The following is a 14875-nucleotide window of genomic DNA, read 5'->3' on the forward strand; positions in this document are numbered from 1 at the left end:
TCCCACTCCTGACTTGTGCCTTGTAGATGGTGGACAGACTTTGGGGAGTCAGGAGGTGAGTCACCCATCACAGGATTCCCAGCCTCTGACCTGTTCTTGTAGCCAGAGTACTTATTTGGCTGGTCCAGTTCAGTTTCTGGTCAATGGTAACCCCCAGGATGTGGATAATGGGTGATTCAGTGATGGTAATACCATTGAACGTCAAGGGGTCATGTTTATTGTCCAGGCCTTGCTGCATCTGCACACGGACTGCTTCAGTATTAGAGAGGTCACGAATGGTGCTGAACAATGTGCAATCGTCAGCGAACATCCCCGTTTCTGACCTCATGTTGGAGGGAAGGTAATTGATAAAGCAGCTGAAGATGGTTGGGCCGAGGACACTACCCTGAGGAATAGCTGGGGCCCAAGCATTGATCCTTGCCGTATCCCACTAGTCACAGCCTGCCTTCCTGAGAATGATCGATTTATTCCTACTCTGTTTTCTGCCTGTTAACCAATCCTCAATCCATGTCAGTATATGATCTCAATCCCATGTGCTCTAATTTTGTTTACCAACCACTTGCGTGGGATCTTATCAAAAGCTTTCTAAAAATCTAAATATACCACATCCACCAATTCTCCCTTTTCTATTCTGCTAGTTGCATCCTCAAAAACTCCAGGTTTGTTAAACATGATTTCCCATTCATAAATCCATGGTGACCCTGCCCAATCCTCCCATTATTTTCTAAATATCCTGTTGTCACATCCTTTGTTTATTATATATCCTAGCATTTTCCCTACTACTGATGTTAAGCTAATAGGTCTGCAGTTCCCTGTTTTCTCTCTCTCTCTCTTAAATACTGGGGTTATATTTGCAACCCTCCAGTCTGCAGGAACCATTCCAGGGTTTATAGATTTTTCAAAGACGACCGCCAGTGTATCCACTATCTCTACAGCCACCTCTTTCAACACTCTTGGATCGATCATTCAGGTCCAGGGGGTTTATCAGTCTTCAGTCCCATTACTTCCACAAGTACTATTTTTTATTAATATCTTGCAGTTCCTCATTTACACTAGTCCCTTGGTTCTCTAGTATTTCTGGGAAGTTTTTAGTATTTACCTCTGTGAAGACAGACACACAGGATTTGTTTAGTTTCCCTGCCATTTCCTTATTCCCCATTATAAATTCTCCTCTCTCCACTTGTACTGGACCCACATTTGTCTTTGCTGATCTTTCCCTTTTTAGATACCTGGAGAAGCTTTTGCAGTCTGTTTTTATATTTCTCACTAGCTTACTCTCATATTCTACTTTCCCTTTCTTAATCTTTTTCTTGGTGCTCCTTTGCAGAATTCTAAACTGTTCCTAATTCTCAGGCTTACCGTTTTTTTGGCAACTTTAGATCAAAGGAAGAGGCATGTAATGCAATCCTTGATTTCTTTCGCTAGCCCCACTCCCACCTTCTCGATCCCCTTACCTGCCTCACTTGTAGTCACACTGTCCTGTCCCTGATCACTGACCAAATCAGATGACCCTAACCTAAAAGGGGCTGTGACTGCCTTCTGGAACAAAGCATCCAGGTAACAGTCCCCCACCCTGATGCACCACAATGTCTGCAGCTCGGCCTCCAACTCACCAACTCTGAGCCAAAGCTTTTCAAGCTGCAGGGACTTACGACAGATGTGGTGACCATGGATCGCAGTGGCATCCAGGAGTTCCCACGTGCTGCAGCCGTGATACGTCACCCGCCCTGTCATCCTTATTGTGTTAATTACATTTATTTTTCTTAATTTATAGTTCACCTCTTCACCAAAATTCCCTCAATCACCAAACTGCCAGCTTCTCGCGCACTGTGCACTCAAACAGCACTCGGTGAGAGTCAACCACTTTGGTGTGGGGCTGGAGTCACGTGTAAGCCAGGGACTGAACAAGGACAGTGGATTCCTGTCCTTCAGGGGAACACAGTTGGATTTATCTAATAATTGTGACCGCTATCATGGTCGTTTTTACTGACACCAGACTTGGCGAACTGAATTCAAATTCTCCGACTGCACTTGCTAGGGGGAATTGATCTCCCATTCTCCGCATTAGTAGTTCAGGGACAGAGGCACAGTACCACCACGCTACACCAGCGTATGTGCAAAGTATGATCACCCTATCTGAATTAGGCAAAGGTGCTTGGATTAGTTTTGAGAAAGGATGGGGCCTAGGATGAGGGACTTCAGCGGAGAGACTGGAGAAACTTGGGACTGTTACCCTTACAGCAGAGAAGGTGAAGGGGAGATTTAATCATGAAGGGTTCTGACAGTGCGGGCGATTCTATGATTGTAAGCAGAAGGAGCTTGCGTTTATATAGTGCCTATCAATTTAAGCATGAGACTTTCTCCAAGACGATCCACTCCCCCCCCCCCCCCCGCCCCCCCACCTCCCCCCCCCCCCCCCCCCCCGCAAACCCCCAAAAACCAGACCAGCTGAATGGCCTCACCATTTGCTACTCTGCTCGAGATCTTTTCCGCATGTTTTGAGTGCAGGCATGAGAGGGAGAGCGCTGCAGAGTGAGCTTGCGGCAGAAGGGAAGCTAGGGTCAGAGTGCTTCATTCCGGCAAGCAGGTTGGTCAGCGAAAACCAGCCCCAGGGTTGGGGGGGGTGGTGGCGGAGTGGAATGTGGTGCTTTCGGCTGCAGCTCCTGCCCCTGGTGACAACCTCTGTGGACCCGCCCCGGGGCCTGAGTCAGCCCAGTCCCCGCACCCCCACCTCCTCACCACACAACGTGGAAAACTGAAGGGTGCGCATCATTCCTCAGCCTTTTCGTCTCCCCCCCTCCCCCCCCACTTTTTGCCAGGCTCTGCAGAAGGAAATCCATTTGAAATATCCATTTTGGTTTTTTTTTCCTTTTGGAAAAAAGAACAAAAGCACAACATTTCCATGTGCAGGGACACAGGCCATCGAATAAATATGTTTAACCCTCTCATTTGCATAAAAGATCCCCGCCATACCTTCCTCACGAGGCTGCTGTTGCTAAGCAACATCCCGACATCTAATATGGAACGATCACACCACATTAGCTCATTGCTGTCTGCACTCAAAGCTCTCACAAGCCCACCGCACCCCCCCCCCCTTGTTCTCGACACCAATTACCTCATATCACATTTGTCATCTTTTTCCGATTCCCTTCCTCCTTTCAGTGACAGCATTTCGATAGCGCCCTCCTTGACCTCAGGCTGTCCCAAAACCCTTCACAGCCACCGAAGGAATTTTGAAGTGTTGCCATTTTTAATGTGGTCGACAGCCAATTTGCGCACAGCAAGCTCTCACAACCGGCATAGCGATAATGACCCTGATCATCCATTTATTGTGATGGTGGTTGAGGGATTAGCCCCAGGAGAACACCCTTACCCCTACTCTTCTCCCAGTAGCGTCCCTGGAATCATTTCTGCCCGCTTGAGAGTTTAACGTCTCGCCCTGAAAGACAGCCAGTGCGGCACTCCCTCTACCGGCACCGGGAGTGTTGGCCTGGACTATGGGGCTCAAGCCTCTGGAGTGGGGTTTGAACCTACGACTCCCTGACTCAGAGGTGAGAGTGCCACCCATTGAACCACAGACGGCATTTTAAACCTACCCTCCCATTGGCCAAAATCTCCCTTTAGTCATGTTTATAGGTGAACATAGTGTCACTAAGAGCCATTAGTGGGGTTTACTGAGATATGACTAGCTAACCAGCTCACTGCATCCTATGTAGCAGACAGAATGTACACCTCGGAGCACAGTTCAGTGTATAAACCCTCGACATGTTTATTAAACTGAGTTCAATAGTGCATTGAATTTACAGAACAGAAGCAGGCCATTCGGCCCAACTGGTCTACTACCCATGTGCTTATGCTGCACTCAAGCCACCTCCACTCTTACTTCATCTCACGACGAGACGTCTTCTCTACATGCACCCTGTTTCATAACCTTAAAGCCCCTGAGATAAGGTCACCTGTCAGCCTTCTGTTTTCTGGAGAAGGGAGATCTCAGCCTGTTCAGCCTTTCCTGATTGCTGCCGTACTGCCCTTGTGAATCTTCTTCTGCCCCTCGCTCCAGTGCCTGTATGTCCTATCGTCTTTTTTAAAAAAAAAAGTGACAGGCACAATACATAAAGCAGTCAACGAGCTATTAATCTGCTGTAAGCGATGAAGACATTTCTCCTGCACTAACACACAAATACAGAGTTAGTCGCTGAATGGTGTTCTCTTTATTGTACAATGGAGTTCCACTGTGAAGCTACAGACTGCTTGCTGCTGGGTTGACATCGACCGCAAGTAGACCAGTCATCAAGATTGTTGGAGTGTTTTTCTTTGTTGTTTTGGGTGCTTTTCAAGTTTTATATTTAAACTTCATAAACGGAGAGCAAATCGGTTGGTGGGGGTGGGGTGCTGGTGGTGGAGGATGGGGAATGTGGTGAATCAGAGAAAAGAAGCAACCATCAGTTTTTATTAGGAACAGCAGTTGAAAGCGAAAACAAGCAGGGACCGGTGGGGGGGGGGCGGTGGGAGGGGAGGTGGGGAGGGGAGGGAGTGGGGGGGTGAGAAAAAAAAGGCAGCTGCTAAACCAAACAGTGATCCAGGATTATTCAGCGATCGTAGGCAGAAAGAGGATGTCGGCTGTGAGAGAGAGAAATCTTTATACCGTGTGTGTGTCTGTGTCTGTCTGTGTGTGTGTGAGAGAGAGAGAGAGAGAAAGGATATGGAGTGTGTGTTTGTGTGATTGAGAGAGGGGAAATGTCGGTAGGTGTGAGAGAATATATTCTGCCAGTTTAGCCTCTCCGATGTAAAGGAGGGCCCACTGCCCCCTTCGGTTGCCTGAATCAGTCACGCTAAGACCATGCAGAGATGTGTGAAGTGACTCATTTTGGCAGGAGGAACAGGGAGAGACAATATAAAAATAAAAGCTACAATTCTAAAGTGGGCGCAGGAGCAGAGGGTCCTGGGTGTGTATGTGCATAAATCATTGCAGGTGGCAGGACAGGTTGAGAGAGCGGTTAATAAACTATATACAGGATCCTGGGCTTTATGAATAGGGGCATAGAGTGCAAAATCAAGGAAGTTGAGCTGAGCCTGTATCAAATACTGATGCAGCCTCAGCTGGAGTATTGTGTCCAGTTCTGGGCACCACACTTTAGGAAGGATGTGAAGGCATTGGAGAGAATGCAGAAAAGATTCACGAGAATGGTTCCAGAGGTGAGGAACTTCAGTTACATGTACAGATTGGAGAAGTTGGGACTGTTCTCCTTGGAGAAAAGGAGGCTGAGAGGAGATTTGACAGAGGTGTTCAAAATCCTGAGGGGTCTGGACAGAGTCGATGGGGAACAACTGTTCCCATTAGTGGAAGGATCGAGAATGAGATGGGGACAGATTTAAAGTCATGGGCAAAAGAGGCGATGGAGACGTGAAAGATTATATGATGCAGCAAGCGGTTAGGATCTGGAATGCACTGCCTGAGAGTGTGGCGGAGGCTGGTTCAGTCAAGGCTTTCAAAAGGGTATTTGATAATTATCTGAAGGGAAAAATTTGCAGGCCTGAGGGGAAAAGGTGGGGGAATGGCACGAGGTGAGTTCCTCCTGCAGAGAGACAGTACAGACACTCCATGATTCCAACAGCAGAACGATTTGTCTAGGCAAATAGTCAGCTTCAGCCGGCAGCATCTGCTATCAATGTAAGGTATCACTCCTGGCAGCTGTTACATCTTTCAGGTGTGTTGTTGGGGTGCTCCGACTGAGGTCCTGCTTGCTATCTGCTGTCAAAGTTAATGGTGCCTAATCTATAAGTACGCAGCACTTAAAACTTCCAGAGCTCCGTGTGGGAAGCAGTGAACCTGAGTTACAGCTCAAGGGTGTTCCTTCTCCCCTGCTTTCCCCCCCCCCGCCACTGCCCTCTCCTTTTTATTTTAGCCTCATTTTAATTGACTTTGCACCCGTCTTGAGTCTCCGTGTAGTTATGTATCCTGCAGCTGATCGACTTTACTGAGCCCTTTATTCCTTGGGGGCTCAGCTGTGGCTCAGTGGCTCACACACTTTTGCTTCTGAGTCAGGAGATCGTGGATTAAAGTCTCACTCGGCGGATTTGAGCCCCAGAATCCAGGCCAATGCAGCCAGTGCTGGTATGGAGAGAGTGCTGCCCTGTCGGAGGAGACATTAAACCAAGGCCTTGGAGGTGGATATAAAAGATCTCGTGGTGCTATTGAAAGAAGAGCAGGAGGGTGGCAAGGAGTTCTCCCTGTGTCCTGGGCCCGATATTTATCCCTTAACCCACATCACTAAAACATTACCTTGTCATTTACCATATTGCTGGTCGTGGGTGCTTGCTGTGCACAAATTGGTTGCATTTCCCACATTAGAACAGTGACAACATTTCAGAAATACGCCAGTGGCTATAAAGCGCTTTAAAGCATCCTGAGGTGGCAAAAGGTGATATAGCAATGCAAGTCTTTCTTGCTCTTCACGATCCACCCAAGCAACTCATTCCCCATTCTAATTTAAGCTGAGTATATTTATTTATGGATTATAAGGGAATGGCATCAAGTCTGGATGTAGGAAGTGTGGAGAGACCTACCGTCTGCCCGATGTTGTGTCCCTCTCACTAATCACTTATTTTCCAGGAACTTCATAAATCAAAGTATTGAGTATAGGAGTTGGGATGTTATGGTGAGGTTGTATAAGACATTGGTGAGGCCAACTTTGGAGTATTGTGTGCAGTTCTGGTCGCCTAACTACAGGAAGGATATCAGTAAGATTGAGAGAGTGCAGAGAAGATTTACTAGGATGTTGCCGGGTCTTAAGGAGTTGAGTTACAGGGAAAGATTAAACAGGTTAGGACTTTATTCCTTGCAGTGTAGAAGGATGAGGGGAGATTTGATAGAAGTTTGCAAAATTATGAGGGGTATTGACAGAGTAAATGCGAGTAGGCTCTTTCCACTTAGATTAGGAGAGATAAACACGAGAGGACATGGCTTTAGGGTGAAAGGGGAACATTAAGGGGAACTTCTTCACTCAGAGAGCGGTGAGAGTGTGGAACGAGCTACCATCTGACGTGGTAAATGCGGGCTCACTCTTAAGTTTTAAGAATAAATTGGATAGATACATGGATGGGAGAGGTCTGGAGGGTTATGGACTAGGTGCAGGTCAATGGGATTAGCGGAATAATATTTTGGCACACACTAGAAGGGCTGAATGGCCTGTTTTTCTGTGCTGTGGTGTTCTATGGTTCTATTCTATAACTTTCCGCTGTCCCTTCTACACCAGCCAGCTTGGATTAATGGCGACTGCTGTGCCCATTGTGTTCACTGACACCAGGCATGCGACACATGTGCAGCACCAGTCCCCCACTTTTGATTTTGATTTGCATTTCTGTAACGCCTTTCATAACCTCAGGACCGTCTAAAGAGCTTTATAGCCAGTGAGGTGACTTCTAAAGTGTAGTCACCTCCTGTCGTGTAGGAAACGCTTCAACCCATTTGCGCACAACAAGCTCCCACAAATAGCAATGGGATAAATGACCAGGTAATATATTTTTTTAAGTTATGTTGGTTGAGGGATAAATATTGGACCAAGCCCTGGGGAGAATTCATCTGCTGTTTGAATAGCAGCCATGGGATGTTTTACACCCATCTGAGAGGGAAGACAAGGCCACGGTTTAATGTCTCATCCAAAAGCCAGCACCTCTGACAGTGCAGCACTCCCTCGGTACTGACACAGCCACCCATTGAGACCCATTGTCATAAGTTTACTAGATTAGCAGTTGCATGCGGGTGATCTGTCTGCCATTTTGCAGTAAGACGTGAGGCTTGTCTGAGGCACTTGAACAGGCTGAGACTGAAATAGGAGCTGTCAGGCAGTGATGGCTAGGAAAGGGTCTGTGACGTGTCGCAGATATTCTGTATGGCTCTATTCTGTGTGTTCTGTGTGGCTTGAAAGGCACACTCTGAGTTCACCGTTAACCCATGCTGGCTCGCAAGCCGAAATACCTTCACACAGCCAGCCTGCCCCGCCGTGAGGCGGAGAGTTCAGGGCCATCCCCGATGTCATGCCAGTGGCTTGTGTGCCTCACAGGTCAAAGACATCAATTTACATCAGATTATTAATTTATCTATCACCTCAAATGATGCAGATCATAAAATTACACACAATTTGCAGCTGGCCAATCCACTGTGTGCCAATGTTTCTGCCCCACACGAGCCCCCTCCCACCCCCTTCTCCCCTCATCGACATATCCTTCTATTCCTCTCTCCTTCGTGTGTTTATCCAGCTTCCCCCCCCCTTCAACCCATCTCTACAATTCACTTCGACCACTCCCTGTGAGGGCTAGTCCCCACTCTTCCTGGGTAAAGAAGTTTCTCCTCGATTCCCCATTGGATTTATTAGTGACTGTCTGATATTGATGGCCCCCCCACTAGTGGAAACACCTCCTCCATGTCTACCCTATCGAACCCCTTTGAGGATTTGAAACGAATATGGCCGACTGTCCCAGAAGGCAGACCAGCGGATTCGGGCATGGCTCAGTAATTCACTGAGTCCGAGTACAGCCCCTTTCTCTACAAGCTATTTTTAATTAAAATGACAGAGCACTGTTCCTTGTAATTAAATGCTACTTTGAGGTAATTACATTCAATAGCAACAATGTGGGCCTTGTGTGGGATCGAGGAGACTTTTGTTGATGTACTGAAGTTAATAGCTTTATAGTGATAGAATTACACAGGCTGTGCAGCACTGAAACAGGCCATTCGGCCCATCTGCTCCACACAAGCCTCTTCCCACCCATCTCACCCCATCAGCATATCCTTCTATTCCTCTCCCCCTTGTGTGTTTATCCAGCTCCTCCCCACCCCCCCGCCCCTTTCAATCCATCTCTGCGACTCACCTCGACCACTCCCTGTGGCAGCGAGTCCCACGTTCTCCCCGCTCCCCGGGTGAAGCAGTTTCTCCTCAATTCCCCATCGGATTTATTAGTGACTGTCTGATATCGATGGCCCCCTAGTCCTGGCCTCCCCCCACAAGTGGAAACATCTCTACATCGACCCTATTGAACCTGTTTTTTTCCCATCTTAAAAGCCCCTACCAGACTTCTCTTTTCTAGAGAAAAGAGCCCCAGCCTTTTTGATGGTCATAACCTCTCCGATCTAGTGTCAGCAGCTTTTGCTGAGCCCCGGCATCCTTCCGGTAATGTTGGGGGCAGAACTGTTGTACGCATGACCGTCTAACCTCCCTGCTCTAACTCGTAGGCAAAGTTTGGATTGTGTTTGGCTCAGCGTTGTGCCCGAGTCCGTTTTCGGTGGATTTGAGGCCGGGTGACAGAAATCGGAAGCCTCAAAGGCACTTCAGCCCCACTGGGGGTGAACGTTCGAAGGTTCTGTTCCTCACAGTTTTCAGTCAGGCACTTGTAACTGGGGACTAACACCGAGCTGACGTTTTAAATGCTGCAGAAAGCGCGAGGAAGGGGAGACTGAATGAGGGGTGGGGGTGGCAGAGGCTCGGAGATTCTGGGAAGAGGGCTTCAGATTCAGACGGTGCCGGGAGTCCCTCATTCCGCACACCAGGATTTGTCCTGAAGTCAACATTTGTCCGTCGACCGCTATCACTGAAACAGATTCTTATCATTTGTCTCATTGGGATATTGCTTTGTACAAAGCGGATTCCGTGGTTACCTCTGGTACAAACTGAGACTGCACTTCAAAATTAAAAATCAAGTTATATATTTCCAAGTCAGGATGGTGAGTGGCTTGGAGGGGATCTTCCAGGTGGTGGTGTTCCCCATGTGTCTGTTGCCCTTGTCCTTCGAAATGGTAGTGGTCGTGGGTTTGGAAGGTGCTGTCGAAGGAGCCTTGGTGAGTTGCTGCAGTGCATCTTGTAGATGGTACACACACCGCTGCTACTGTGTGTCAGTGGTGGAGGGAGTGAATGTTTATGGATAGGGTGCCAATCAAGCGGGGCTGCTTTGTCCTGGATAGTGTCAAACTTCTTGAGTGTTGTGGGAGCTGCACTCATCCAGTCAAGCGGGGTGTATTCCATCACATTCCTGACTTGTGCCTTGTAGATGGTGGACAGGCTTTGGGGAATCAGGAGCTCAGTTACTGGCTGCAGGATTCCCAGCCTCTGATCTGCTCTTGTAGCCACAGAAGACCTGAGCTTAGTCCCCCTGTCTGAACTTGTACGACGTCCCTTTTACCCATCACTCTGTGCTTGCTAATGTACATGGGCTATCAAGTTAAGCATTAACTTGGTTTTAAAATTCTCATCCTCCTTTTCCAGTCGCTCCTTGGCTTTGCCCATCCTGTGTCTGTAACCTCTTCCAGCCCCTACAACCCTCCCTATCTCTGTAACCTCCTCCAGCCCCTACATCCCTCCCTATCTCTGTAACCTCCTCCAGCCCCTCCAACCCTCCCTATTTCTGTAAAACTCTTCCAGCCCCTACACCCCTCCCTATCTCTGTAAACTCTTCCAGCCCCTACAACCCTCCCTATCTCTGTGAACTGTTCCTGCCCCTACAATCCTCCCCATCTCTGTAAACTGTTCCTGCCCCTACAATCCTCCATATCTCTCTAAACTCTTCCAGCCCCTACAACCCTCCCCATTTCTGTAACCTCCTCCAGCCCCTATACCCTTCCCTATCTCTGTAATCTCCTCCAGCCCCTACACCCTTCCCTATCTCTGTAACCTCCTCCCTATCTCTGTAACCTCCTCCAGCCCCTCCACCCCTCCCTATCTCTGTAACCTCCTCCAGCCCCAACAGCCCTCCCTACCTCTGTAACCTCCTCCAGCCCCTACACCCCTCCCTATCTCTGTAACCTCCTCCAGCCCCTACACCCCTATCTCTGTAACCTCCTCTAGCCCCTCCACCCCTTCCTATCTCTGTAACCTCCTCCAGCCCCTACACCCTTCCCTATCTCTGTAACCTCCTCCAGCCCTTACACCCCTCCCTATCTCTGTAACCTCCTCCAGCCCCTACACCCCTCCCTATCTCTGTAACTTCCTCTAGCCCCTACACCCCTCACTATCTCTGTAACCTCCTCCAGCCCCTACACCCCTCCCTATCTCTAACCTCCTCCAACCCCTACACCCCTCCCTATCTCTGTAACCTCCTCTAGCCCCTACACCCCTCCCTATCTCTGTAACCTCCTCCAACCCCTACAACCCTCCGAGATCTCTGTGCTCCTCCAATTCCAGCCTCTCGGGCATCCCCCGATTCCCATCGCTCCACCATTGGCGGCCGTGCCTTCAGCTGCCTAGGGGGCCCTAAGCTCTGGAATCCCCTCCCTAAACCCCCCACCTCTCTCTCGCTCTCTCTCTCTCCTCCTCCTCCTCTGTTGCGGTTTGGGCTCAGATTTTGCTTTATAATGCTGCTGTGAAACTGTTTGGGATGTCAAAGTTGCTAAACAAATGCAGTTTTCCTTCTGGGGCCGGGAAACAACTAACCTCTGTGCCGTTGTTTCTATCCACAGCAGCAGGATGGACAGAATGACGGACGATGCCCTGAGGCTCCATCTGCTGAAGCGAGGACTGGACCGGGCTGAGGAGCGGGATGACATGGTGGCCAAGAGGCTGAAGATGGAAGGGCACGAGGCCATGGAGCGGCTAAAGATGCTGGCCTTGCTGAAGAGGAAGGACCTGGCCGGCCCCGAGATGCCCCAGGACCTGGTGGTCAAATCCGAGCACCAGAAGGCGGGCGAGGAGAAGATGAATGGCAGCCTGAAGCCTCGGCCGGAAATCCGCAATGTGGTCAAAGCGGGCAAGGAGAACATGGGGGACGAACCCGTTGACATGAGTGCGCACAAGAGGTGAAAGCAGGGCTGCGGAGGGAAATTGTGTGTGTGTGTGTGTGTGTGTGTGTGTGTGTGTGTGTGTGTGTCTGTCTGTCTGTCTGTGTCCACTTCCCTATCTCTCCGTGTCCATTCTCTATCACTCCTTAACCCCACTTTCCTTCAGTGACCCCTAATGAATAGTTAAATCAGCTCTGTCCCCATTCCTTCCCTCTCCTTCACCATTCTCACTCACCACTCCTTCCCTCTCTCTCTCCTTTCCATTCTCACTCTCTCTCCTTCCCACTCTCTCTCCCTTCTTCCCTCTCTCTCTCTCTCCCACTCTCCTTCCCACTCTCTCTCTCCCACTCTCCTTCCCACTCTCTCTCTCTCTCCTTCCCTCTCTCTCTCCCTCTCTCCTTCCCTCTCTCTCTCCTTCTCTCCTTCCCACTCTCTCTCTCTGTCCTTCCCTCTCTCTCTCCCTCTCTCCTTCCCTCTCTCTCTCTCCCTCTCTCCTTCCCTCTCTCTCTCCCCCCTCTCCTTCCCTACTCTCCTTTTCTCTGTCTCTCCGACACGCCCGCTGCCCTCTGCCGCACAGCCACGCCACCCACCCACGCTGAGCGCCCCATTCCTACTCCCTGCCCGCGCTCTGCCCCCCTCCCCCTGCCCCCTTTCCCCTTGTTGCACTAACATTGGTGTTCCAGAGGATGTAGTAATACAGCAAGTACTGTCCCAAGAGCGGTAACGGACATGCTGTCCTATAATTCAGATAATATGTGGTGTCCATCAGTTCCAAAAGTTTATAAATAACATGGAAGCCATGTGGTCATGTGTTGATGGAGAGAATGAAGTGGGTCAGAAGTCATATGGTGATTGAAATATTATCATTGGAGGTCAGAGTACTATAGAAATATGGATGTGGACTAGTTAACGGCACGCGGGGCCCAGATATTATTTTGTTATTCGACAAGGTGCGAAAGATGAGAGAAACTCTCTCTTTGAGGGCCTATGTGGTATGCCAGCTCTTCAACTGCAGGGGGCATCGCAGGCACACCTGACTCTCTCCTGGCCTGTTGCCTTCATCCAGCTGCACCTCCCCCCACTCCAGAGTGGTCACGAGCATGAATTCTGGATGACCTAAACCGCGCCTCCGAGATTCTCCCCCTCATTAGCCGAGGTGCCCCTGACTTTACCCCACCTGCAGGCGACCAGTTCAATATCGATGAAAGTAGTTAGACTCGTGTTCCAGTAGTGCCGGTCACGGCTTCAGGACACTCCCATGAAACCAGTGAAGTATTTTTGAAGTGTTGTCACTGCTGTAATGCAGGAATTGCGGCAGTCAATTTGTGCACAGTTCGACCCCACAAACGCTAACGTGGTAATGAGCAGACTTGTTTCTTTCTCGTGAAGTTGGTTGACGAGTGAGTCCCCACCCCCTCCAGCTCTTTTCCCATTAGCAGCCGCTGGATTTCCTGCCAAAGAAGTTTCATCTTGAAAGATGGCAGCGACACCTCGGCAGTGCAGCGCTTCCCCTAGTACTGGCGCTGGGAGTATCGGCCTGTATTATGGAGCTCGGGTCGCTGGACTAGGGTCTCGAGCTCACGACCTCCTGACTCCGAGGCGAGAGAGAGCGAGAGAGAGAGCGACCCACAGAGCCACAGGCGAAATGGCCGGTGTTTGTGGTCAGCCGCCTGGTGTAGGATTACCTGAAGAGCTCCTGGTATAACTTTAGAAAGAAGACCCGTTGGACAACAGGGGGTGTGTCATTATATCAAGTGTTTATGCATCAAGTGTTTTACGTTGCTGTATAAGAGGAGAAACCTGATAACTTCGGTAGGAATCGGCAACCTTGTGAGTCTCACTTCCCTGCCCGATGCTCCAACTGACTCCTAACTTCTTTCAGATAAGATGTTAAACCGAGGCCCTGTCTGCCCTCTCAGGCGGATGCATAAGATCCTATGGCTGCTACCTGAAGAAGAGAGCGTCAGGGGGAGTTCCCCTGGTGCCCTGGGCGCACTGTTTATCCCTTACGCAAATTGGCTGCTCTCTTTCCGTCTCGACAGTGACCATACTTCAGAAGCGATTCCGCTGGCTGTGAAGCTCTTTGCGATGTCCTGAGGTGGGGAAAGGTGCTATCGAAAGCCTCTTCCTTCCCTAAAATCCACTCGGTGTGGATCTGGAGATGGCCTCTGTCGCACGTCGGTGATACCCAGTTCCTAAACTGCACAGCCTGTTGACGGTGCTGTCACTGTTCTTAAATGAGTGAAGGTGGCAGCCAAACGGTGCCAGGCAAGATCCCACCTAGAGCAAATGAGATCTCTGGTTAGCTGAATGGTTCTTTTGATGTGGGTTTTGGCTTGTTATAATAAAGCTAGCTAGCTGGCAAAGGATAGAACTGGAGCCAATATTTACACACTTTTATAAGCATTTATTTAGAGTTGCACGTTACAGACCACCTCCTAACCCAGCAACCACAGTTTCAGTCAGCTCAAGTGAATCCCCAGTTAATGTCCACCAACTACATACAATTCATATGCAATTAGCAGTAAAGTGCCATTGCTTTTGGTGCATGCGTGCAAGTGCAAGCAAAGGGAGAGGGGTATCCCGTATGTGGGGAGTGATGTGTGTGTTGTTCGGTCCCTTGTAGTGACGTGGACAGAGAGCGGAGCACCCCCTCACCAGACATCATCGTGCTGTCAGACAACGAGGCCTCCAGCCCTCGAGCCAACGGCAGGTTCGAGGACCGGATCAAGGTGGCAAACTTGGAGATTTTCAAGGTAAGCGGCACTCCTGGGCGCGGCCTGGCCGCATCTTCGGGCTCCCCCTGCCTTTCTCTGTGCGTGTTCTGTCCCAGGCACCGACCCACCGCACACACTCCCCCTCCCTCCACTGGCAGACCCTGTGAACCTCACCCTGAGCCTGGACTGCGAGTGCCAGCCTGATTTGACACTGGGTTGCGCGACTGTACTTCCCAAAGATCGGGAGTGGTGGGGGGCGTTGTGGGGGACCTTGGTTAAATTCTACCCCCGCCTCCCTCCCTCCCTCCATCGTGAACCTACGGGTGCCCAGGCCAGTGTGGACAGGCTGTTCAGTCCATGATCAGGTGACCTGCCACTGGAGGTTGAACGT

At 49.8% G+C, this 14875-nt stretch overlaps 1 protein-coding gene across 4 annotated transcripts in view; it reads left to right on the forward strand.

Annotated features, from left to right (window-relative positions):
* The window catches only part of gatad2b (GATA zinc finger domain containing 2B), a 114891-nt gene that overhangs the window by 74759 nt on the left and 25257 nt on the right, over positions 1 to 14875 (forward strand). For all 4 annotated transcript variants that reach the window (XM_041181769.1, XM_041181767.1, XM_041181768.1 and 1 more), the window contains 2 exons: positions 11450 to 11785; positions 14394 to 14523. In XM_041181769.1, the coding sequence (XP_041037703.1) occupies positions 11457 to 11785; positions 14394 to 14523 (459 nt within the window). In that variant the 5' untranslated portion in view covers positions 11450 to 11456. The remainder of the gene's footprint in view (positions 1 to 11449; positions 11786 to 14393; positions 14524 to 14875) is intronic.

This window comes from Carcharodon carcharias (genome assembly GCF_017639515.1).
Source record: "Carcharodon carcharias isolate sCarCar2 chromosome 36 unlocalized genomic scaffold, sCarCar2.pri SUPER_36_unloc_2, whole genome shotgun sequence".
Taxonomy (NCBI): Eukaryota; Metazoa; Chordata; class Chondrichthyes; order Lamniformes; family Lamnidae; genus Carcharodon; species Carcharodon carcharias.